Consider the following 22,327-nt stretch of genomic DNA (forward strand, 5'->3'; position numbering starts at 1 on the left):
GGATTATGTAGACAGACACTGGGGTCACAGTGTCCCAGACCACATGTACTCCGGGGCGGGTCTGGGACTCATGTGCAGTGACCGGCTGTCCTTGTAGAGACGCTTCTGCTCCCGCGCACTCCGGAGGGCCAGCACGGCGCTGGCTCCGTACATCACCACCAGCATGCAGGCGAAGGTGGCTGCCGCTCCGTCCGTACCCGCCAGCTGGCAGTTCATCCAGGTGAGGCCTTTGCGGGCGTAGAGCCTCTCCCGGGCCTTGCACGTGTCCGTGGAGTTGATCTGCAGGGCTCCGTGCAGGTAAAAGCCGATGGCCACACAGTAGCCCACGGCTGCCAGCACCCCAAAGGCTGCCTCCAGGAGCAGCCACCGCCGTGGCAGTCTGTCCAGACTCCTGGCTCCTTTGAGCAGTACGCCCATGGTGAGGACGCCCAGGCCCAGGGCCACTGCCACGCCGCCATAGATGAGGGGTGCGCGTAGGACTGTGTACTGCTGGTCCAGCTGGCGGACCTGTTCCAGCTCGGTGCCCTCAAAGGGAGAGTAATAGTTGTTCCCAAAGCCGCCACCGCTGGCGAAGCTGGCGCTGAATCCGGCCAGCACAAAGTAGGAGGCCACGATACACATGAGCACCATCCCATTCAAGATCACCTCCACTATCTGTACCACACCTAGGGGGAGAGAGATTTGCGGTTTAACATGGGTGGGCAGCGTTTACACAGGAAAGCTTGCCAAGGCGTCACCTGGGGCCCGGCCGGGGAGGATGAGGCCGAGTTTCAGACGCTCATCTTTGATTTTAGGTTTCCTTAACTATGTAAATTTGCACACTTACTGCAGGGTCCAGAAAAACACAATTGGGGCTGGAGTGGAAAGTACAGTCAGGAGGACACTTGTCTTGCACAAGGCAGGCTTTGGTTCAACCCCCAGCATCCCGTATAGTTCTCCCCTCTCCCCAAGTCCCACCAAGAGTGATATCCCAACACAGAGCCAGGAACAAACCTTGAGCAGCATCATGTGTGATCCCCTTCCCAAGAAATGAAATATTAGCTAGGAGAGATCTCAAAGGGTTGAGGTATACAGTCTACAAGCAGGAGCCCCAGAATCTATCACCTCTACCATGTGGTCCCTGGGAATAGGTGCCCAAAAACATGCTGCCCAATAAAATTTTAGATATGTTCAATACTATATGCATAACCATTCATAGATGCTTCATTGGTCAGTGATAAAAAATAAAGAAGTTGACTAGCTGTCTCTGGATGGGCCACTGCGCAACTGGGAAATCCCTAAAATGCCTGACATGGGCCTAGAAAGAACAGACATTACTCATGACAGTTGGGAATCCCTGGGCAATCAGGAGGGAGGAAAATTCCACCTAACTGGGGTTCCACCACAATCCTAAGGTGCCGTTGTGAAGGGCCCTGGGGCTGATTCAGAACGTGCATTTTAGATCCAGCCTGACAATCATATTAGGGCATCACTGCCTGCCCATAATCCATCAGCCACTGTCCCTACTGCACAAGCAACTGCCTTATTCTTATTCAGGATGGAGTGGGGTGATGGGTAGTTAATTTTCCATTCACACCTCTGCCTTAGTTTCCCTTTTGAACATGCTATACAGCCCTGCCCCCTGAAATTCGTTACTACGAGCCATGGACCACATCAAACTTTCCTCTAGGTTGACTGGAAGGGAACAGTGGTGTCTTGGTCCATGAGTTCAGACCTCAAATAAATCTGCAACAACCAAGAATAACTGTCATTGGTCAGGTCCAATGCTGTTGGGTATCTTGAACAGGCCTCCTATGTATGACCACATTACCACCTGGGTCTGGTCTGGCTCCTCTCTCAATATCCAACAGGCTCCAAAACTGCCAGGCTTGCAGGAACTGTACAAAAGATCTGGGGCAATGAGATGCGCACTGTTGGCTTATTCCTTCTGGTGAGATGAACTTTCTCTAGAGGGACAGCAGAGGGTGCTACAAAGTGACAGGAAGGCAGAAATAGCCAAGATTTCTTCAGGCAAGCAAGACTCACTCACCTAAGTGGCTGTCCATTTAATACCTAGCTTCCTCTCATCGCTACTTTTTTGAAAATGTGAAAAAATGGAGATGTACCGATCAAACTTTTTCTTTTAAATTAAAATAAAAACATATACATGGTCCATCAAGCCATTCATCAAATGCAAAATAAATAGCCTTTTAAAAAAGGCTGGGGCGAGAGCAGGTAGGGCATTTGCCTTGCACATGGCTGACCCAGGTTTAATCCCTGACATTACATATGGTCTCCTGAACCTGCCAGGAGAGATTTCTGACCGCAGAGCCAGCAGTAACTCCACAGCATGACTAGGTGTGGCGCGCACACGTGCACACACACACACACACACACACACACACACACACAAATGGGGCTGGAGAGGTAGTAGAGCAGGTAAGATGTTTGCTTAGCATGTGGCTGACTCAGGTTCAATCCCCAGCATCCCATTTGGTTCCCCAAGTCCCGCTATATGTAATTTTTAAGTGCAGATCCAGGAGTAAGTCCTGAGCATTGCTAGATGTGGTCCATAACAACAAAACACAAACTTCTCTGCTGAAGCTTTTGAAATCATCTCAACTCGACAGAGCTACTTCCTAGATCCCAACTGGAACTCATCCTTTCAATGCAGTTAAGTGGCTGGTATTTCAGGGATAATGTAAGTGTCATGAGAACCATCACCTCCAAGTTCATGATTTGTTTTTTGAGGTTTTATTATTGTCACATAAGGCACAGAACATGTTCTTTTGGATCAAGACTATATTGTCCCTTGCCAGAATCCATGAAGCTCCCAGCTCAAAGCAGCATTCTTCTGCTGGGAAAGCATCTACATTCTTTTACTCTGGTTGGATCCTGAATTCCAGATGGCTGGTTGAGTTCTTTGGACAATGGTACATTTACAAGAGGTACAAAACACTTATTGAGCTTCCGGAGGCCCTGGATGGAGCGAGGAGAATAGCTGCTTTGCAACCCAGTGAATTAATCTGATCTCCTTTGCCTCAATCGCCCACCTACCTCTGGCTTAGATCTTATAGATGTTCCTTCCCTCCCTGGGGTGCCCACCCCCTCTGGCCCTAATGAGCTCTGAGGACAGCCAGGCGCAGAGATGTTCTGGCTGGAGGCTGCTTCCATGGAAGATGAACAGAAGCTCACACTGTTGCTCTCCTGAACTTAGTGCTGGTGCTGGCTGTGGTGCATCTCCGTGTGCATCTGGGGCTGCAGTTTTCATTCAGCCTCTTTCTTATTCTGAACCCTGAGACCTTCCCACACAAACAAGTTCCACAGCCAATGGAAGACCAACACAGCGTTCAGTACTGACACTTAGCAGAACAGTTTTGGGTTGAATTGAATTGATCCCCACAGTACTGAGGATCGAACCCAGGGGCATATGTTGTTGAGGCCTGATCCCTGAGTCATATCTGGGGCTGGCAGAATGCTGGAAATACTTCATTGGCAGGGAGTTTGGGCCATGCCTGTGGGTGTTTAGGGATCATTTCCAAGGATTGTGCATGGCTGGGGATCAAGCCTGGGCCAGCCATATGCAAGAGGAGAGTGACTTAAGCCTTGTGCTTAAGCTCTCTCTGGCACCCTCAATGCTTTTAGAACATTAATACAGGTGCAGGCTTCTCCTTCAGTTTCTTCACCTTCCGGTAACCCCTGAAGGCCAGCACAGAACCCAGGATAAAGACCCCCATGGCCAGGACTGCGAAGACGCCCGCGCTAATGTCTCCAGCGTGGAAGGCACAGGTGAAGCCGCTGTAGCCTTTGCTCTGGTACAGTGCCTCCCTCTCCTGGCACACGGGTGATGCGTAGGCGTCGGACAGGCGTTGGAAGAAATAGTACATGGCGGGCACATAGGCCCCAGCCACCAGCGCGTCCAGCAAACCCTCTACCACCAGCCACGGCGGACAGTGCCACGGTGCCCGGAGGGCGCCCAGGGCCAGCACAAGGCAGCCCCAGGCCATGAGGGCCCCGCTGTAGGCCATGGCCGCGGTGACCGTGGGCAGCTTTAGCTGGTAGAACTCCACGTCCAGCCGCTGCGCCTTGTCCCCATCGGCGCCCTCGAACCCACTATATGCCCCGCCGTACTGGTAGTAGTAGATGCCCCCCAGGCTGGTGATGCCCGTGTAGCCCCCCGTGGAGCTGTACGACATGGAGCTGCAGGCCAGGATCAGCAGGTTGAGGAGCACCTCCAGCATCTGGCAACAGGCTGCAAGAGAAGGGGCGCTCTGAGGGGGAACTCGAAAGGGAACACTGAGGGAGTGTTCTGAGGGGGGTGCCCTGAGGGTTGCTCTGACGGAACACTGAGGGGCACTGAGGAAATACTCTGAGGGGCACTCTTGGGGGGGCTTTCGGGGGCACTTTAAGGGAGGTGCTCTGAGGAGTGTTCTGAGGGGGGGCATTCTGAGAGTCCTCTGAGGGGGAATGCTCTGAGGGGGCACTCTATGGGGAATGCTTTGAGGGGCACTCTGAGAGGGACACTGAGGGCCATTCTGAGGGTGTGCCCTGAGGAAGATTCTGAGGGGCACTGAGAGGGGCATTCTGAGAGGCACTCTGAGGGGATGCCCTATGGGGGATGCTCTGTGGGGCACACCCTGAGAGGGTGCTCTGATGGATGCTCTGAGGGGGTCTCTGAGGGAGACACTAAGGGGGACTCTGAGGGGGTGCCTTAAGAGGGTGCTCTGATTGGGGGCACTCTAAGGGGGATGCTCTGAGGAATTGCTCTGAGTGGGACACTGAAGGGCTTTCTAAGAGAGGGTACTCTGAGGGGGCACACTGAAGGGGAGCTCTAGCCTCCGAGACTGCAGCCTGCAGGTGTCACCATCCACCTGACCAGCTTGCAGCCCTCCCCTGGCAGAGCTGTAGATGCGAGTTGTTCAGCATTAAATAGTAGAGTTGGCCAGCATTAGATGGTCATGAGGAACCCTGGTTCCCAGAAATCCTCTCAGAGAGACTCCATGCTGAAATGATGACTCTCAGAAGAAAGGAAAGGGGGAATCAGGCCACTGAGCTGTAGGAGGGGACACCAAGATGGCAAGAATATTTCTTGCCCCGAGAATATTCCTTTTCCCGACTGTTCTCCTCTTAGGGAGGTACATGGCTAGCTGTGGTTTGGCCCCAAGTTTGAAAGAAACTATTGATAACTTAGAACCTAGAGGAATAGCCAGTGGAAGCAGAGCAGGGCATTTACACATGGAAATGGGGGTTCTCCCCATTTCCCTGCAGAGTGAAAGAAAGGAATGGAGCAGGAAGGCAGTGCAAAGGGCTGGAGGGCATGTTGGTAGGTAGGAGGTGAGGTCCCCTGAGCCTCACTGAGGTCTCTTGAGCACCAGGATTGGCCCTGAGCATAACTGGGTATGACCCCTCAAACAATAATAATTAAGAAAAAAACAGGCTTTGTGGTGCTTAAATTTCTATTCAATTTGCAGGTTTTGAAGTTTCACTTTGTTTGCATTTGTTTCTCTGAAGCAAATCAAGAAGGTGACACTTTCCCAGATCCAGCCCATCTAGGCCACAACAGGGAGGAGCTGCAACAATGCCCACTGCACTGTTATAGCCTGAGAACCCATGCCAAGCTGGCAGAGGATGGCGGAGACCAATGACGCATGATGGTCCTACCCAGGGTCTGGCTATCCTCGCCTCCCTATGCAGACACTACTCAGCTCTCAGCCCTGACCTGGCCTTTCATGTCTATGCAGTCGAACAGACATGTTCTCCTTTGCTCAGCATGACGTAAGGGTGGGAGCTGAGCTAGACATGGAGCAGGGCTGCAACCCCCTACTCCAGAACAAGAGCCACACAGTGGGCCAGGGTTCAAAAAGCCTCTCCAGAGGGTTGACTGACTCCAGACCAGCCTACTTTTCCCTGTTTTGTTTTGGGGCCATCTGGGTCGTACTCAGGGCTTACTCCTGGCTCTATACTCAGGGCTTACTCTTGTCAGGGCTTTGGGGACCATATAGGCTTCAGGAATAGAACCCGGGTCAGCCACATGCAAGGCAAGTGTGCTGCCCATTGCTGTCTCTCCAGCCTCTCCTTGGTTTTGAGAGAAGATTGGTACTCAGGTCCAGTGAAACTGTGGAAAGCTGGGTTCCATCTAGGCTCTCAGCTCTATTACAAGTTACATCCCCCACTATTATCTTGATATAAACACATAAAAAGTAAAGTCCCACCAGTTAAAGTCCCACATTACCTTTTATAATTTCAATCTGGATGGTCTCCCCACATATCATAATTTCTGCTATTGTTTATTTATTTATTTATTTATTTATTTATTTATTTTTGGTTTTTGGGCCACACCCGGTAACGCTCAGGGGTTACTCCTGGCTATGCGCTCAGAAGTTGCTCCTGGCTTGGGGGACCATATGGGACACTGGGGGATCGAACCGCAGTCCGTCCAATGCTAGCGCAGGCAAGGCAGGCACCTTACCTTTAGCGCCACTGCCCGGCCCCGCTATTGTTTATTTACTTTTCATCAAGAACACTAGCTGCCACTACACAGCCTACTTTTATCACATAAGATTATAATTTAAAGAGTCTAGGTGTGGATTATTGGTAGGGAATGTATAATGCATGTGAAGGAAGAAAGGAAGGAAGGAAGGAAGGAAGGAAGGAAGGAAGGAAGGAAGGAAGGAAGGAAGGAAGGAAGGAAGGAAGGAAGAAAAGAAGGAAGGAAGAAAGGAAGAAGGAAGGAAGGGAGGAAGGGAGGAAGGGAGGAAGGGAGGAAGAGAGGGAGGGAGACAGAGAAAGAAAGAAAGAAAGAAAGAAAGAAAGAAAGAAAGAAAGAAAGAAAGAAAGAAAGAAAGAAAGAAAGAAAGAAAGAAAGAAAGAAAGAAAGAAAGAAAGAAAGAAAGAAAGAAAGAAAGAAAGAGAAAAAGACAGAAAAGGAAGTAAAGGAAAAGAAGAAAGAAAAAGAAAAAGGAAGGAAGAAGGAAGAAAAGAAGGAAGGAAGAAAGGAAAGAAGGAAGAAAGAAAGGGAAGAAAGAAAATTAGGAGAGAGGAGGGAGGGAGAGGGAGAGAGAGAAGAAGAAAGAAAGAAAGAAAGAAGAAAGAAAGAAAGAAGAAAGAAAGAAAAAAGAAAGAAAGAAAAGAAAGAAAGAAAGAAAGAAAAGAAAGAAAGAAGAAAGTAAAGGTAAAGAAGAAAGAAAAAGGAAGGAAGGAGAGAAGGAAGAAAGGAAAGAAGGAAGAAAGAAAGGGAAGGGAGGAAATTAGGAGAGAGGAGGGAGGGAGAGGGAGAGAGAGAAAGAGAAGAATGCAGTGGGAATGGGGGCAGGGAACAAGCTAGTGAACTGGCGTTCATGCTTTGCATATGAGGGTCTCGGGTTCAAAAGTAAAGGGATTAGAATTGGTAAAGAAGTCAAACTGGGGGCCCGGAGAGATAGCACAGCGGTGTTTGCCTTGCAAGCAGCCGATCCAGGACCAAAGGTGGTTGGTTCGAATCCTGGTGTCCCATATGGATCCCCGTGCCTGCCAGGAGCTATTTCTGAGCAGACAGCCAGGAGTAACCCCTGAGCACTGCCGGGTGTGGCCCAAATACCAAAAAAAAAAAAAAAAAAAAAAAAAGAAGTCAAACTGGGGGCCGGTGAGGTGTCTGCCTTGCAAGCGCTAGCCAAGGAAGGACAGCGGTTCTATCCCCCAGCATCCCATATGGTCCCCCCAAGCCAGGGGCAATTTCTGAGCGCTTAGCCAGGTGTAACCCCTGAGCATCAAACGGGTGTGGCAAAAAAAACAAAACAAAAACAAAAAAGTCAAACTCACTATTCTCACATGTCATGATACTGTACATATAGACCCTAAAAAATTCTACCAAAAAGCTAGAAACTATAAACCTATACAATAAAGTTGGGGGCTACAAAATCAAACATCTATTGCATTTGATATGTAAATAACAATATACAAGCAAAAGAAAAATTAAAAACCTCATTCATGACTGTGACATAAAAATAAAAATATCGGGGCTGGAGTGATGGCACAAAGTGGTAAGGTTTCTTCCTTGTGAGCTCTAGCCTAGGACAGACCGTGGTTTGATCCCCTGGCATCCCATATGGTCCCCCAAGCCAGGAGCGATTTCTGAGCTTCACCAGGTGTGGCCCCCCCCCAAAAAAATAAAAAATATGTAGGAATCTGTTTAATAAAGATGTGAAATGTTGAGGACTAATCCACCCTGAACAAATGTTGGAGCTAAGTAATCCTGATTAAAGGGACAAAGGCAGGGTTATCTAACATTTAATGAACCCATAGACCTCTCCCTAAAATGAAAGACTCAGTGAAATAAAAGAAGACAAGGGAATGGAAACATATTTGTGATATGGAGATTAAAAACTATCATTAAAATTGGGCCAGAGTGATAGCCAGTGGCACTTGCACTTGCCTTGCACTCACCAATCAGGGACAGACCTGGATTTGATCCCCAGCATCCCACATGATCCCCTGAGCCTCCCAGGAGAGATTTCTGAGTGCAGAACCAGGAGTAACTCCTGAGTGCAGCCAGGTGTGGGCTCTCCAAAACAAAAACAAAAACAAACCACCCAAACGATCATTAAAATTAACATCATACTCAATACAACCTACAGATTCAATACTACCCCTATGAGAATTCCCATGACACTTTTTCCTATATCTGGCAGTGCTCAAAATTTACTACCGGCTCTGTGCTCAGGGATTCCTGAGCTCATCATTCCTGGTGAAGTCCCAGGGGCCTTATGGGGTGCCAAGGGTTGAACCGTGTTAGCTGTGTGCAAAGCTTAACTCTTATACTATCTCTCCGGCACAGATACTATCTTATACTATCTTTCCCTGAGCACAGATGCTCTCCTCAGTACCTCCTCAAAAAAGAGAAAAGATGGGAGACACTTCATTTCCTGACTGTAAACGATACTACAAAGTTATAGTAATCAAAACTGTGTGATACTAGATAAGGACAGACTCTCAGATCAGTGGAATAGATTTGAGAGCCTAGAACAGGGGTCTCAAACTCGTAGTCCGTGGGCCGTTTGCGGCCCTCCGTACAACATTTTGTGGCCCTGCCCTAGAGGAATCTTTTTTTGTTTTGTTTTGTTTTAGTTGTTTGGGTCACACCCCCCCAATGTTCAAGGCTTACTACTGACTTTGCACTCAAGGATCACCCCGACTTTGCCTCCTGCGGCCCCCAGGTAAATTGAATTTGAGACCCCTGGCCTTAGAAGGTAAGTCCTCAGATAAATGCTCAATCAATCTATGTCAAAGAGGTTAAGTGCATGAAGTGGAACAAGATTCTCTTGACCAAATGTTTGCTAGGAAACTGGTTAGCCTCATCCAAAACAAACAAACAAACAAACAAACCCCCAAAGTAGACATCTCTATTGCACCATACACAAATGTTAATTTAAAATAGATGAAAGACCTTGATATCAGACCCATGTCTATTATGTACAATAAAGAAAATACAAACACAATTATTCAGAATACTGACCTTCACGGAGTCTATGAGAAGACTCACATTGCCAATGAAAACAACTGTAAAAATAAACACATGGGGACTGTGCCACACCTAAAAGTTCCTGCACAGTGAAAGAAAATATGTGTAAAATGAAAAGATACTCTTCTGAGTAGGAAAAAAAATCTTCACATCATATACTGGACAAAGAAATAATAAACTCACAAAGCTCAACAATACACACACAAACAAACCACCCCATCAAAAAGGGGAGAGGAGCTAAACAGAACCTTCCTCAAAGAAGACATAGAAGTGGTAAAGAGAAGAAATGTTTGTCATCACTATCAGGGAAATGCAAATCAAAAGCACAATGTACAGTCACCTCACACTAGTAAGAAAGGTCGCTTTTGTTTTGTTTTGTTTTGTTTTGTTTTTGGGGCCATACCCAGCAGCGCTCAGGTAATTACACCTGGTAGGCTTGGGTGCACCTATACGGTACCAGAGATCCAACCAGGGTCAGCCGCATGCAAGGCAAGCACCATTCCCTCTTTGCTATTGCTCTGAGACCCAGAAAAAGAGGCCTCATGAACCATAGGTGGGACTGCTTTCTAGCTGGCCCTTTATGTAAAGTGGTGTGAAAACTTCTCCAAACAATGAAGGACAGAGTTCTGTTATGACTCTATGATTCTCCTCCTGACCATCTACCCCATGAACACAAGAACATTCATCTGCAAGGACAGATTCACATCCATGTTCATCGCAGCACTATTCAAAAGAGTTGGGATCAGGAAACAACCCAAGTATGTTTTGGAGGCCTGGAGAAAGAACTTGTGGTGACCAATAATGAATATGATGAAATGCTACTTGGGTCCAAGAAAAAATGAAATCTTACAATTTTGCTGCAGCTTGGATATATTTAGGCATTTCATGCTAAAAGAAGTGAGTTAGAAAGAAAAAAGACAGATATCAGATGCTTATCTGTGGAGTATAAAGAAATAAAGCAAAAGAATATACAGTCCCCAATAGAACGAAGTCCTGAAATGGGGAGAACAGAACTGAGGGCTGGAGCCATAGTACAGTGGAGAGTACCTAGTTTCCTCGAATGGAGCCAACCAGAGATCAAACCCCAGAATTCCAGATGGTCCCATGAGCCTGCCAGGATTGCTTCCTGAGCACAGAGCCAAGCATAACTCCTGAGTATCTCTAGGTATGGCCCTAAACCAAATCAAAACAAGCAAATAAAGCAATAGAAGAACAGCTAACTGAGGAGTCCAAGAGGGTGTAGGTAGAAGGGACTTTGGAGCAATAGATCTGACTTTACTGAAACCATGGGAGAGAGGTGATATGATATTGCAGTATAGAAATGAATACGGAAACTATTGCAAAACAATTATATCTCAATAAAATAACTGGGGGTAGGAATCCTGCATTTTTGAAGACTAGAAAATATCTTGTAAATAAAGATGATTTATTTAACTATTCCCAGTAGTTGATTAATTTAATTAGATGAAGTTCCAAAAATAATTATTCATCATTCTTTGAGTGAGTATAAGCAACATGCCAGGTCTGAGAGCAAAAGTAAAAAGCTTGTCACTTTTTCATGCCATGAACATAGTTTCTTTCTTTCTGTCTTTTTTGTCTCTTTCTTTATTATTTTTAGATTATTTGAAAAAGGAAATGCAAGGGACTGTGCTTTTACTGTTCATAAATTAGAAGTTGTGGGGCTGGAGTGGTGGCACAAGCGGCAGGGCATCTGCCTTGCACGATAACCTAGGACAGACTGTGGTTCAATTCCCAGGAGTCCCATATGCTGCCCCAAGCCAGGAGCAATTTCTGAGTGCAGAGCCAGGATTAATCTATGAGTGTCACCAGGTGTGTCCAAAACCCAAAAAGAAAAAACAAACAAACTAAAAGTTGAATCATTCACTTCATTAATGGCATCTCTAATAACACTAAACAAATAACTCAAGAAAGTAAATATACAAACAACACTGTGTGGTAGCCCCCAACAAATGAATAGAGCAACAGCACTACAATAATTGATGGCCTTGCAAAGGCTTACTCTGCTTAGCTTCAGCATCTGAGCACTATCACCAGAGCACAGATCCAGGAATAAGCCCTGAGCACACCAAGGTTTAACCCCAACAAACCCCCAACGCTGCAAAAATTATATAATATATAATTCATGTATATAATAATATGTATATAATGTGTGTATATATAATGTATATAATAATGTGAATCTGGGTGTAGGTAGTTGCCTAAAAACCAAACACACACACTAAAAAGGTGAAACAGGTGAAAAAACAATTTAAGCCTTGAGTCAGGCTCTATCTTATTTATTATTTATTTGTTTTGGGGCCACATCTGGTGATGCTCAGGGGTTACTCCTGGCCTTGCACTCAGGAATCACTCCTGGCAGGCTTGGAGGGACCATATGGGATGCTGGAGATTAAACCTGGGTCAGCCAAGTGCAAAGCAAACGCCCTCCGCACAGTACTATTGTTCTGGTCCCAGGCTTTAATTTTTCGAATGACTCCTCCACCTGAAGCTCTGTGATTTTGGATAACTTACTATACCTCTCTGAACCTCAGGAACTCAAAGAATTAAAAGTAGAGATCATGTATAATAGGTAAACTAGAGTGAGGGTTGTGTGGTCAGTGGGTAACAGAGCAGAGGATCTCCCCAGCTGTGCTGGGACCCTACAGTGCAAGGGCAGGTGGAAGGGGCAGCATACAGTGCTGGAGCTAGAGCTGGGTCCAGAAGAACATTAACTCCATAGGCTTCTGTCACCCCAGTCCTCTCCCGGGGCCCTGGAATCCTGGAGCTCTGTAATTAACACTCAGTATAAATCCTATTAGACAGAGCTGTGACACCCAAAAAGGGATTAGTATGTACCAGCAGCCTGACCTCGATCCCTCGGGCTGAAAACTTTCCCCATTGTCCTTACACAGCCTGGGAAAATCCCTCCCAGATGCTGTGAGTCAGGAGCATACACCCCAAGACAGGATTTCCCTCCATGCTAACAGGGCGACTCAGAAAATCACGTGAAAAGGTGCCCAGACTGTTCAAATGGCAGTTTGTTTAGGGGGACACATCCTTTGGTGCTCAGGGCTCACTCCTGGTTTTGTGCTCAGGTATGACTCCTGGCAGGACCCTAGAGAATGCCAGGAACTGAGCCCAAGAAGGCCATGTGCAAAGCAAGTGCCATGTTTACTGTACTATGTCTCTAGCCCGAAAACCCAGTCTTAAAAGAAATTTGCTTTCTTAGTTTAGAAACATTCTCCCCAAGTTTCAAAGCAGAGACGCAGGTTTGGTCACCATGTCACCTACCCGGGGACCCAGCTCTCAGACAATAATAGGCTAGTGGCTGGTCAGGGCACTGAGTGTCAACACTGCACACTCTACCCACCTCCCTGGCCACTTGGGGGACACTGGAGAACCATAGGAATCACAGCCAAAGTTTCCAGACTTTTGGAGCTTGAGAGACAGTACAGAAGTTAAAGCACTTGTATTTCATGCCACTGACCCAGTCCAAATTTTGGGTACCACATATGGTCCCCTAAGTACAACCAAGGATGACTCCCTGAGCACAAAGCCAGAAGTAGCCCTTGTTACTGCTGGGTATGCTGCCCCCTGGACCCTCCAAAGTAGTTCCTGAACTTTCCCGACTTTTCAGCTCCTACTTCATATTTGGAGAAGAGAAAAATAAAAAGAAAACGCAAAGTGGATTGGAGAGATAGTAGAAGTGAGAAGAGTGTTTTTTCTCAATGGTTAATCTGGGTTCGACAATCTCAGTTATCTCACATTTGGTACCTCAGAAGTGATCCCTAGAGCACTGAGCCAGGAGTAATCTCTGAGCACTGCCAGACATGCATTTCCCCTCCCTGACAAAAGAAGAGGCACTGGTGGAGTAAAGAAATAAAAGTAGCAGAATTCCCCAAGACCCCAGGGCAAGAAATAGAGCTTGTGTTTCTGTCCAAGCGAAGCCCACAGCCATGGCTCACCTCTCCCAGTGCACAGGTATCGGCATTTATGGCAATCCAGGAGGCCCTGGGCCTCCGACTGGTAATAGTCCACTTCCTCATGTCTGGGCCCAGGATAAGGGGGCAGGTAGCTGTCTGAAGCGAACTCACTAGAATAAAACACACACAGGAGATTCAGGGCACTCAATCAACTTCACAACATGAGGCACCTGGTGCTGTGCCCAGACAAGGAAGAATAAGATAGTAATAGGATCCTTGGCAGACAGTGTTCTTCACCCCAGAGAATTCTCTGCCTCATTGGCCCCTGGGACACCCATACGTGGGACAACAGGCTCACTGAACTGGTTTCTGAGAGCTGCCTCCAGTCTGGCTGGGGCACCAGGAAGCTAAGCTTTGGAACTAAGTGTGTTTGTGTGGGGTGGGGTGGTGGTGGGGTTGCTGCATGCCTCAGATCCAAGGTCCCAGCTGTATCCTTCGTATCCCTTCCTTCCCTTAGCACCCAAACTTCCTTTGCTCCTTCTCAGAAAAAAATCCCTCAGACACCCCCTGAAAGTCTTTTTTTGTTTTGTTTTGGTTTAGTTTTTGGGTCACACCCAGCAGCACTCAGGGGTTACTCCTGGCTCTATGCTCAGAAATCGCTCCTGGCAGGCTCGGGCAATATGGGATGCCGAAATTCGAACCACTGTCCTTCTGCGTGCAAGGTAAATGCCTTACCTCCATGCTATCTGTCTGGCCCCAAAAGTCTACCTTTTTTGGGAGGAGGATTGGGCCACACCCAACGGTGCTCAGGGGTTACTCCTGGCTCAGAGCTCAGAAATTACTCCTGGCAGACTCAGGGGACCATATGGGATGCCGGAATCGAACCCAAGTAGGCCAGGCCACGTGCAAGGTGAATGCCCTATCCATTGTGCCATTTGCTTTGGCCACTGAAACTCGACCTTTTTTGGGGGGGCACACTCAGTGACACTCAGGGGTTACTCCTGGCTATGCACTCAGAAATCGCTCCTGGCTTGGGGGACCATATGGGAAGCAGGAGGATCGAACTGCAGTCTGTCTTAGGTTAGCGTGTGCAAGGTAGACGCCCTACCGCTTGTGCCACCGTTCTGGCCCCTGAAACTCGACCTTCTTGAAGGGAAACAGAGAAAGTGTTCTCTGGGTGCATCCAAGGCTACTTCCAACCCCTGGATCATTCCAGTGACCCCATTGGTTTCTAGAAACACTGTTCTAGCAGATGCCACATGCTTATCTTTTGGGGGAAGCGCTTGGGGGGAGGTCATACCCAATGGAGCTCAGAAACTACTCCCAGTTCTACACTTAGGTCACTCCTGACTGCGGGCTCAGGGACCATATGTGGTTGGCCTCATGCAAGTGACTGCCTTATCCCTGGCACTATCTCTTTGGCCCCAACCATTGATGACTTGGGGCTGAAATTCCAATACTCATGGCCTCAGATAAAATCTAAATTATTACTTGCATGGCTCAGGGGACCCTGGTCCAGTAACTCCCCTTCCTCCTGCTCTCCAAAGAAAGACATTGCACCTTAGGCCCCTCAGTCACTGTGGAGTCTTCTCTCTGCATAGGGCCCCTTTCTTATTCCTTTTTAGTTCAGTCCAGCTTCAGTTCTGTTCCCTGTAAACTTCCAGAGCCCAGTCCTGGCGGCTCTGCTCTGCTTCACATAACAGCCCAGGGCTGCACCAACCTAGACCCGCCCTCCCACCTGTCCATCACTCCAGGGCTCAGGACCCTGGAGGGAAACACGGAAGTGAACCCCTAACTTTGCTTAGACTTCTAAAGGAGGGTGTCGGCGGTGTGGAGCAAAACCCGAAGCCAACGGGGACTCCCTCACTCGGGGCAGCAGGGCCCTGATTTAGGGTCAGGGTCCCTCCTAGGCCGTGCAGTCACAGGGGGCTTGCTGGGCCCTGGAATGCTGGGCCTCTGCCAACTTGGGGCGCGGCCTGGGGTCATGGGGGGCAAGCCAGGTTTCACGATACAAGAAAGATAAACTCAGGAGGGGAGCAGCACCGTGGAGACTGATTTAAGCCCCCAAATCCCACAGCCTGAGATTAGGACCTGCCTGTACTCAGAGACAGCTACGCACAGTCCCCACAAGACTGGTTGCATGTAGAAGGGAAAGGGGGAGGCTGATTCCCTTTTAGGGGTGCATGCCCCAGAAACCTTCAGAAGAGCCAGTGAACCTGGGTCCCTGCTGGGCCCTGCATAATGGGGGGGTGTGTGTGGGCAAAGGGGGTACCTGAGGGGGTGTTCAGAAAGACCCTGACCATCTAGGGCCACACAGTCTCCGCCTTCAAGGTGGGCTGTCCAGTCGGTGGGTTTGGTGGAGCTGGACGGAAAGGAACCAGCTTTATGGGTCTCTCTGGGAATGGGGGCGCTGGCCAAGGGCCACAGGCACCCTGGACGAGATATCTGTTGATTTGGGGTCTCGGGGGGTGCCGTGAGCAGGTAAGCTCCGGTTGCAGACCCTGCCCCATTAATTCCCAGACGCCAAAGTCAAACCTCACCTAGCAGCTAACAGGTACCCAACTTTGCTAAGCGGATCCGGGCCCAAAAGTGGGGGTACCCTAAGGCTTCCCTCCCCTCCCAAGGCCACAGCTCAAAGGGCCAGCGGGTGAAGGGGCGGGGCAGAAGATGGGGGACACCAGAGGCTGCAGCTACGCACCCCCGAACCCCAGCGAATCCCCCTCCCGTCTCTCCAACCCTCGCGTCCTTCCACGCTGAATCCCCGGCCCCCCACTTGGCCCCCCGCTCACCTTTCCGGCCCCCAGCGCCCTAAACCCTCCTTCCAGACAGGAGGCGGCTCCGGGGATCCCCAGGGCGCGGCGTGGGGGTGCGGGGGCGCGTCCCAGGGGGGTCTCGGGGGCGCGTCCCGGGTCCGACTGGGCCGCGATCTGCCCCCGGGTCTTCGCTGCTCCCCGATCGCGGCCCGGTCGTGGCGGGAATCTCGGCCCCGCGCTCGGTCCCGTTCGCGCTCCGGGTCCCGGCGGGCGGCCCCGCTCCGCTCCTCGCGCCGCTGCCCCGTTCCGTCCCGCGGCCGCTCGGGGCGGCGCTCTCGGTCCGCGCGGGGAGGCCGGCCCGGGTCTCGCTCCCTCGGCCGGGCCCGGGACTCGCGGGGTCCTGACGCGCCTTCCATGCCCGGCCCGACCCGACCCGACCCACTCGCCAAAGTTTCAAGGGGCGGAGCGGGAAGCGCACCTGCGCGCACGCGCACTCGCTGTCCCGGAGGGAGCGCTCACCTGGGTGGGCGCCTCGCCGGCAGGGGGCGCTATGAGCTGTGAGGGCGGGGAAGGAAGGAAAGGAGAGAAGAGGGGAGAAGAGGGGAGAGAAGAGGAGAGAGGAGAGGAGAGGAGGAGAGGGGAGAGGAGGGGAGAGGAGAGGAGAGGAGGGAAGAGGAGAGGAGGGGAGGGGAGAGGAGAGAGATGGGAAAGGGAGAGGGAGAAGGAAAGAGAGGAGAGAACTCTGTGTGTGTGTGTGTGTGTGTGTGTGTGTGTGACAGGCAGAGACAGACAGAGAGAGATTGACTCGTAAAAGGTGCTCAGAGAGCACGTGGTGAAAATTGTGGAGAGTTTGTGTGAATCTCTGATTTCTGTACGCAAAGTAAAGCGTGTGTCTCAACTCTGTGAGTTCTCTTCCTGCCCTGGGATTGGAAGTTTTTTGTTTTGTCAAGAAGATATTTTTCAGAATGCAATACATAATTTTAATGTATTAAAACTAATATGATTTCTTTTTTGTTTGTTTGTTCTTGGGTCCACACCCGGCAGTGCTCAGGGATTTAACTCCTTGCTCCACGCTCAGAAAATCTACTCCTGGCACGGCTCAGGGGATCATATGGGATGCCGGGATTTGAACCAATGACCTTCTTGCATGACAAGGCCAAACGCCGTACTCCATGCTATCTCTCCGGCCCCAACATGAATATGCATCTTAATACATAAAATAGTTGTCTATTGTTGCACGCACACCAGTCACAATACCCAGAATGTGCGAAACAACTTAAGTGCCTGAGAGCACATGAGTGGATTAAGAAACTGTGGTACATCTATACAGTGTAATATTAACTCTTGGTAAAAAAAACAAAGTCATAAAATTCGCTGATACATGGATAGACACGAAGAGAGTCATACTGAGTGAAATGAGTCAGATGAAGAGGGACAGACATAGAATGATCACACTCATTTTTAGGATAGTAACAAAAAATAGTATGAAAATAATACCCAAAGACAAGAGACATGGGGATATGTGTACAGAATGCAGAGAGGTGCTTGCTTCGGCAGCACATATATTAAAATTGGTTTATTTTTATTTTGTTTTGTTTTGGAGTCACACCAGTAGCACTCGGGGTTTACTTTTGCCTTGCTCTTAGAAATCACTCCTGGCAGTCTCGGGGGACCATATGGGATGCCAGGGATCGAATTGGGGTCAATCCTGGATAGGTTGAGTGCAATGCAAATACCCTACCCACTGGGCTATCGCTCTAGCCCAAACACGTACTAAAGTTGGAATGATACAGAGAAAATTAGCATGACTCCTGAACAAAGATGACTCGCAAATTCGTGAAGTGTTCCATATATATATACATATTTCAAATAATGCAGTGAAGGCAAAGAAGGGACCATTGTGAGAATGAGAATTGGAAATAATCACTCTGGACAAGAATTTTCAGCAGAAAGAAGTGATATGCATGATACCCTAGAGTGGAAGCCCCAATCCAGGGGATTGGAAGGATGTAGGTCTGGAAGCAATCACTGACACAGAAAATAATCCACACATAGTTAAGGGGATAAAACAGGTTCAAGAACTTCCACACGCAAGCCTTCTGCTTCTAAGAAGCAGATAGCTCAGTTGTGGAAAAATTGAAACTACATTTTTTTCCCCTGATACCAGAGGTCTTTATTGGGAAGCCCAGACCACACCCTGGGGTGGAGAACAGGTAGGAGAAGAGATCAATCCAAAGGTCGCTTCAATCTAAAGTTGATTCCATCAATGAGTGACAGGCATCTACAAAAAGAGTTATTCTGGAGGCTGGAGCAATAGCAGAGCTGCAGGCCATTTGTCTTGCATTCGGCTGACCTAGGATGGACCTGGGTTTCCATATGGTCCCCTAAGCCTGCCAGGAGTGATTTCTGAGCACAGAGCCAGGAGTAATTGCTGAGTGCCACCAGGTGTGTCCCCCCCCAAAGAAGAATTATTTAGTACATTAAGATGAAGCGCAGTTATACCAACACTAACCCCTTTCAGTATATAATATTGTAAACCCACAGTGTCTATAAAAACAAGAGAAGAGGAGCAGAAAAAAAAATACATCTGTCACAGTTAGGCAGGGGAGGGAGAAGGAAATCTGGGAAACATTTGTGCGTAGGGGAAAGTGCACTGTGGTCAAGGGTGTTGTACATTGTATGGCTGAAATTCAATTATGAACAACTTTGTAACTGTATGTCTCATCGTGATTCAATTAAAAACTTATTTATTTTTAAATTGCCGTCTGTTTGTTTTTGTTTTTGGGTCACACCCGGCAGCACTCAGGGGTTACTCCTGGCTCTACACTCAGAAATCGCTCATGGCAGGCTTGGAGGACCATATGGGATGCCAGGATTCGAACCACCGTCCTTCTGCATGCAAGGCAAACGCCCCACCTCCATGCTATCTCTCTGGCCCCAAGAAGAGCCTAATGTAAACATGAAATAAAATCTTCCAGTGGAGGACAGGCAGCTGGCAGGCCCCCCCCATGTGCCAGCGGCCGCGTGGTCCAGCCTAGGGTAGGGGGGCTCGGGCTCTGGGTCACCCGACCCCCCTCTCCCCCATTCCTCTGGATCTCCAGGTGGGTTCCTGGGAGGAGCTGATGGGGCACCCGGGGTTTTCCCCACCCCCAGGCCGGGCCGGGCCGGGTCCCCCTGGCCTAGGGTGGGGAGCAGGTCCCTGAGCTCCGGGCTTGGGAGGGTCTCCCTCCCTTCCCGGAGCAGGATTTTTAGCCGGCGTGGACAGGCAGCTGGCAGGCCCCCCCATATGCCAGCGGCCGCGTGGTCCAGCCTAGGGTAGGGGGCTCGGATCTGGGTCACCCGACCCCCCTCTCCCCCATTCCTCCGGATCTCCAGGTGGGTTCCTGGGAGGAGCTGATGGGGCACCCGGGGTTTTCCCCACTCCCAGGCCGGGCCGGGACACTGGCCTAGGGTGGGGCTTAGGGGGTGGAGTTTGATTTGGTGGGTGGCAGATAGCTGCTTAGCTATACTCAGTCTGTCACTGGTAATTTCATACCAGTCTACATTTTGCAAACCGCGCGGGGGCTAGTGCCCCCGCGGGAACACTTTCTCCTTCCAACCATCAGTACCCCAGATTTACCCTTCTTAACTTCAGTAACACATAGTTCTAATCTCTGACCTAAGACATACAGTATATGACAGTATATGTAACAAATCCCAGAACTATTTAGAAGGACATAAATTGAACACATATATCTTTTGAATATTTTAATGGTATTTTCTTTAGCTGATGTAACTCTCTATATATTCTTCTACCATGATGTTTCTATTCACTCTTCATCTTGTCTTTTCTTTGTAAGCTGTTCAGTAAGGATTGTTGGTGGAACTGTCCCCCAGTTTGATGCCTATGATTGAACTATGTCATGGAAATTGCTGGTCTTGTTCCTATTGCCTCCAGATGCACCAATAACGCCCCATGGCATTGATTCTTGTTTGCATAGACACATTAAAATGGGAAAACATCATACATACAGATAAGTTCTTATCTAATAAATCTCAGTACAATGTACCTTACACCCTGAACATTGATATAATGACCTGGCACAGGCCTCAGAAGAATGGGCATCCTCCATTCACGCCGGAACCAGGCAAGCTAACTACGAAACATCCAAGGTCTTTTACAGCAACAGCTGGAAGCAGTCCTCTGCCAGGAAGGACACTGCCAAGGGTCTGACATCGACCTCTTAAAAAGAGACTTCTGTTTACACTGAGAAGACTTGACAGCAACAATGACCTGCTCTACAGGACATGGTTCTCTCTAGTCCCCCTTAAGTGTGAGGTGAAACGAGAGGATGCTCTGCACCTTCCTGACTGCAATATGGGAGATGCAGACTCCAGGATCTTTAATACAGAAGCATGATACCAACAACAGAGACTATGTGAGGAATGGAGGTGTATTGCCACTACAGACGATGACTTGAATTGATCAAACTAATTTGCCTGGAGCCTGGAGTCAGTCCTGTGCCAGGAAACTTCAGGGGTAAGGTCTCCTTGTATTTAGACCATAATTTGTCTTTCCATGTCCCTTATGTTTTGGTGGGCCTATGCAAACAAATGCCACTTTAATACCATTTTTTACTATGTTCCCTTGATTCCAATTCTTAAGAAAAACAAGCCACTAAAACTTTTGATGTTAACCTAAACTAGTTAGCATGTGCATGGAACTAGAGAAATGTACGTTGCCCTCAATGTTTAGGGAGTTACATAGGTCTAATGTCTTTAGATTATATTGTGTGCTGCTAAGAAATAGTATGTACTACAACTGGGGATTTGAGGGACAAAGTAATTGTATTGTACAGGTGTTCAGTTCTGTTTCTATTAGTGTTCTTTGGCTGAAAGTTCAAGGCTGGGATATCATCGATGGGACTACCGAGAACTCTGTTTATGGGTGATTGGGCTTCCACTGTAACTTTACCCGGTCCTCTTTCTTTGCATCTTTGTTGTCATAATTAAAATAATAAAAAAATAATTAAAAAAAAATCTTCCAGTGGATTGGAAAACATTTTACTTCATCTGGAGGCAGAAGGCTTTCTTTGCTGATTCTGCTCTGGATGGTTGTATTGGGCCCTCCCTATCAGGGAGATTGCCTTCTAGGTGTGTGAATTAAGGGGAATCCCCCTTGTTTGTGATCTGACAAATACCTTAGAATACCTTGCTCCTGTAGTCTGGTCTCAGGCACAGTGGCAGTTAAGCTTGCTGTGCGGCCAATAGGCCAGCAGGGGGCAGCGCAGACTCAGGCTGGATCCCCACCGTGATCTCAGCCCTCTGAGCCTTTTCCTGGAAGACCTGGGCAAGGTGAGTCTACGTTGTCCTTCTGATATCCAGGGTGACCTTGTAAGTTCACAGTCTCTCTATGTCCAAGTATCCTCATTTGTAAAATAGCAACCACTGAAACAACATCCTAGGGAAGACTGTTAAGTTGATAGCCGTAGTAAGAGCTTCAGGGAAACACAATCCGTCAGTGGTCACAGCCTAATGAAGGAGATTGAGAGCGAGACCCAAGAGAAGGAAGAACATGGGGCCAAAGGAACTACAAACAGCACCTAGAGGAAGAGGTGCTTGAAGAGGACTACTAGGACTCAGTGAGAACCAGGGGCTCACATGAGCACAGGAGGTCTGGGGGAACTTCAGGTTTCAGGTTTTAAGTCCTTCCTGTTGGACCTGGGCAGAAAGAAGCGCTGGGGAGTGGATAGGGCAATCACGGGCTTGGATATGTCAATGGAATCTGTGGTCATTTCACAAGGGCCTCCCACTTCCTGCTGGGGGTGCTGCTGCTGGTGTGTGTGTGTGTGTGTGTGTGTGTGTGTGTGTGTGTGTGTGTGTCTGTAAGCACCTTGTCCAGCTGATTCTGGGAGTGCATCTTTGGGGGCCATCTGCACCATGAGCGGCAGACTCTGTGCTTTGTAGAGAAATACTTGTGTGTTGCAAGGGTGTGTGAGGCCCGTACGCCCAGGTCCTGGAAGTCATCAGAGGTGACATACAGAAAGCAAATTCTATGACTGGTTGGTCTGCCTCATTAGAAATAGCCCAGTGAGACACGGTGGGTTCAGAGGCTGAGAAAAAGGGGGGTGGGCAAGGATCCAGAAGTGACCAATCACCATGGTTAGCAGAGACAGTCCTGGTCTCAGATCATCCTG

General features: G+C 48.8%; 1 protein-coding gene and 1 non-coding gene across 2 annotated transcripts; one reads left to right on the top strand and one right to left on the bottom strand.

Moving 5' to 3' along the window:
- Window positions 1–24: 24 nt before the first annotated feature.
- Window positions 25–16,567, bottom strand: MARVELD3 (MARVEL domain containing 3). The gene is made up of 3 exons (XM_049786427.1): window positions 16,188–16,567; window positions 13,441–13,568; window positions 25–665 (listed from the first exon to the last, which is right to left on the bottom strand). The coding sequence occupies exons 1-3, from the start codon at window positions 16,565–16,567 to the stop codon at window positions 25–27; spliced, it is 1,149 nt and encodes a 382-aa protein (XP_049642384.1).
- A 1,338-nt stretch (window positions 16,568–17,905) lies between these two features.
- Window positions 17,906–18,007, top strand: LOC126029240 (U6 spliceosomal RNA). The gene has a single exon (XR_007502882.1). It is a non-coding gene; the product is annotated as a U6 spliceosomal RNA (small nuclear RNA).
- The last annotated feature ends 4,320 nt before the right edge of the window (window positions 18,008–22,327 follow it).

The sequence above is a fragment of the Suncus etruscus genome, chromosome 14 (genome assembly GCF_024139225.1).
Source record: "Suncus etruscus isolate mSunEtr1 chromosome 14, mSunEtr1.pri.cur, whole genome shotgun sequence".
In the NCBI taxonomy this organism is placed as follows: Eukaryota; Metazoa; Chordata; class Mammalia; order Eulipotyphla; family Soricidae; genus Suncus; species Suncus etruscus.

Excerpts from the sequence above, each read along its gene's own strand:
- MARVELD3 (XM_049786427.1), bottom strand. The coding sequence starts at position 16,567 with ATGGAAGGCGCGTCAGGACCCCGCGAGTCCCGGGCCCGGCCGAGGGAG. Across the intron at positions 13,569-16,187 it reads GGGCGCTGGGGGCCGGAAAG|TGAGTTCGCTTCAGACAGCT; the intron begins GTGAGCGGGGGG and ends GTTTTATTCTAG. Across the intron at positions 666-13,440 it reads ATACCTGTGCACTGGGAGAG|GTGTGGTACAGATAGTGGAG; the intron begins GTGAGCCATGGC and ends CTCTCCCCCTAG.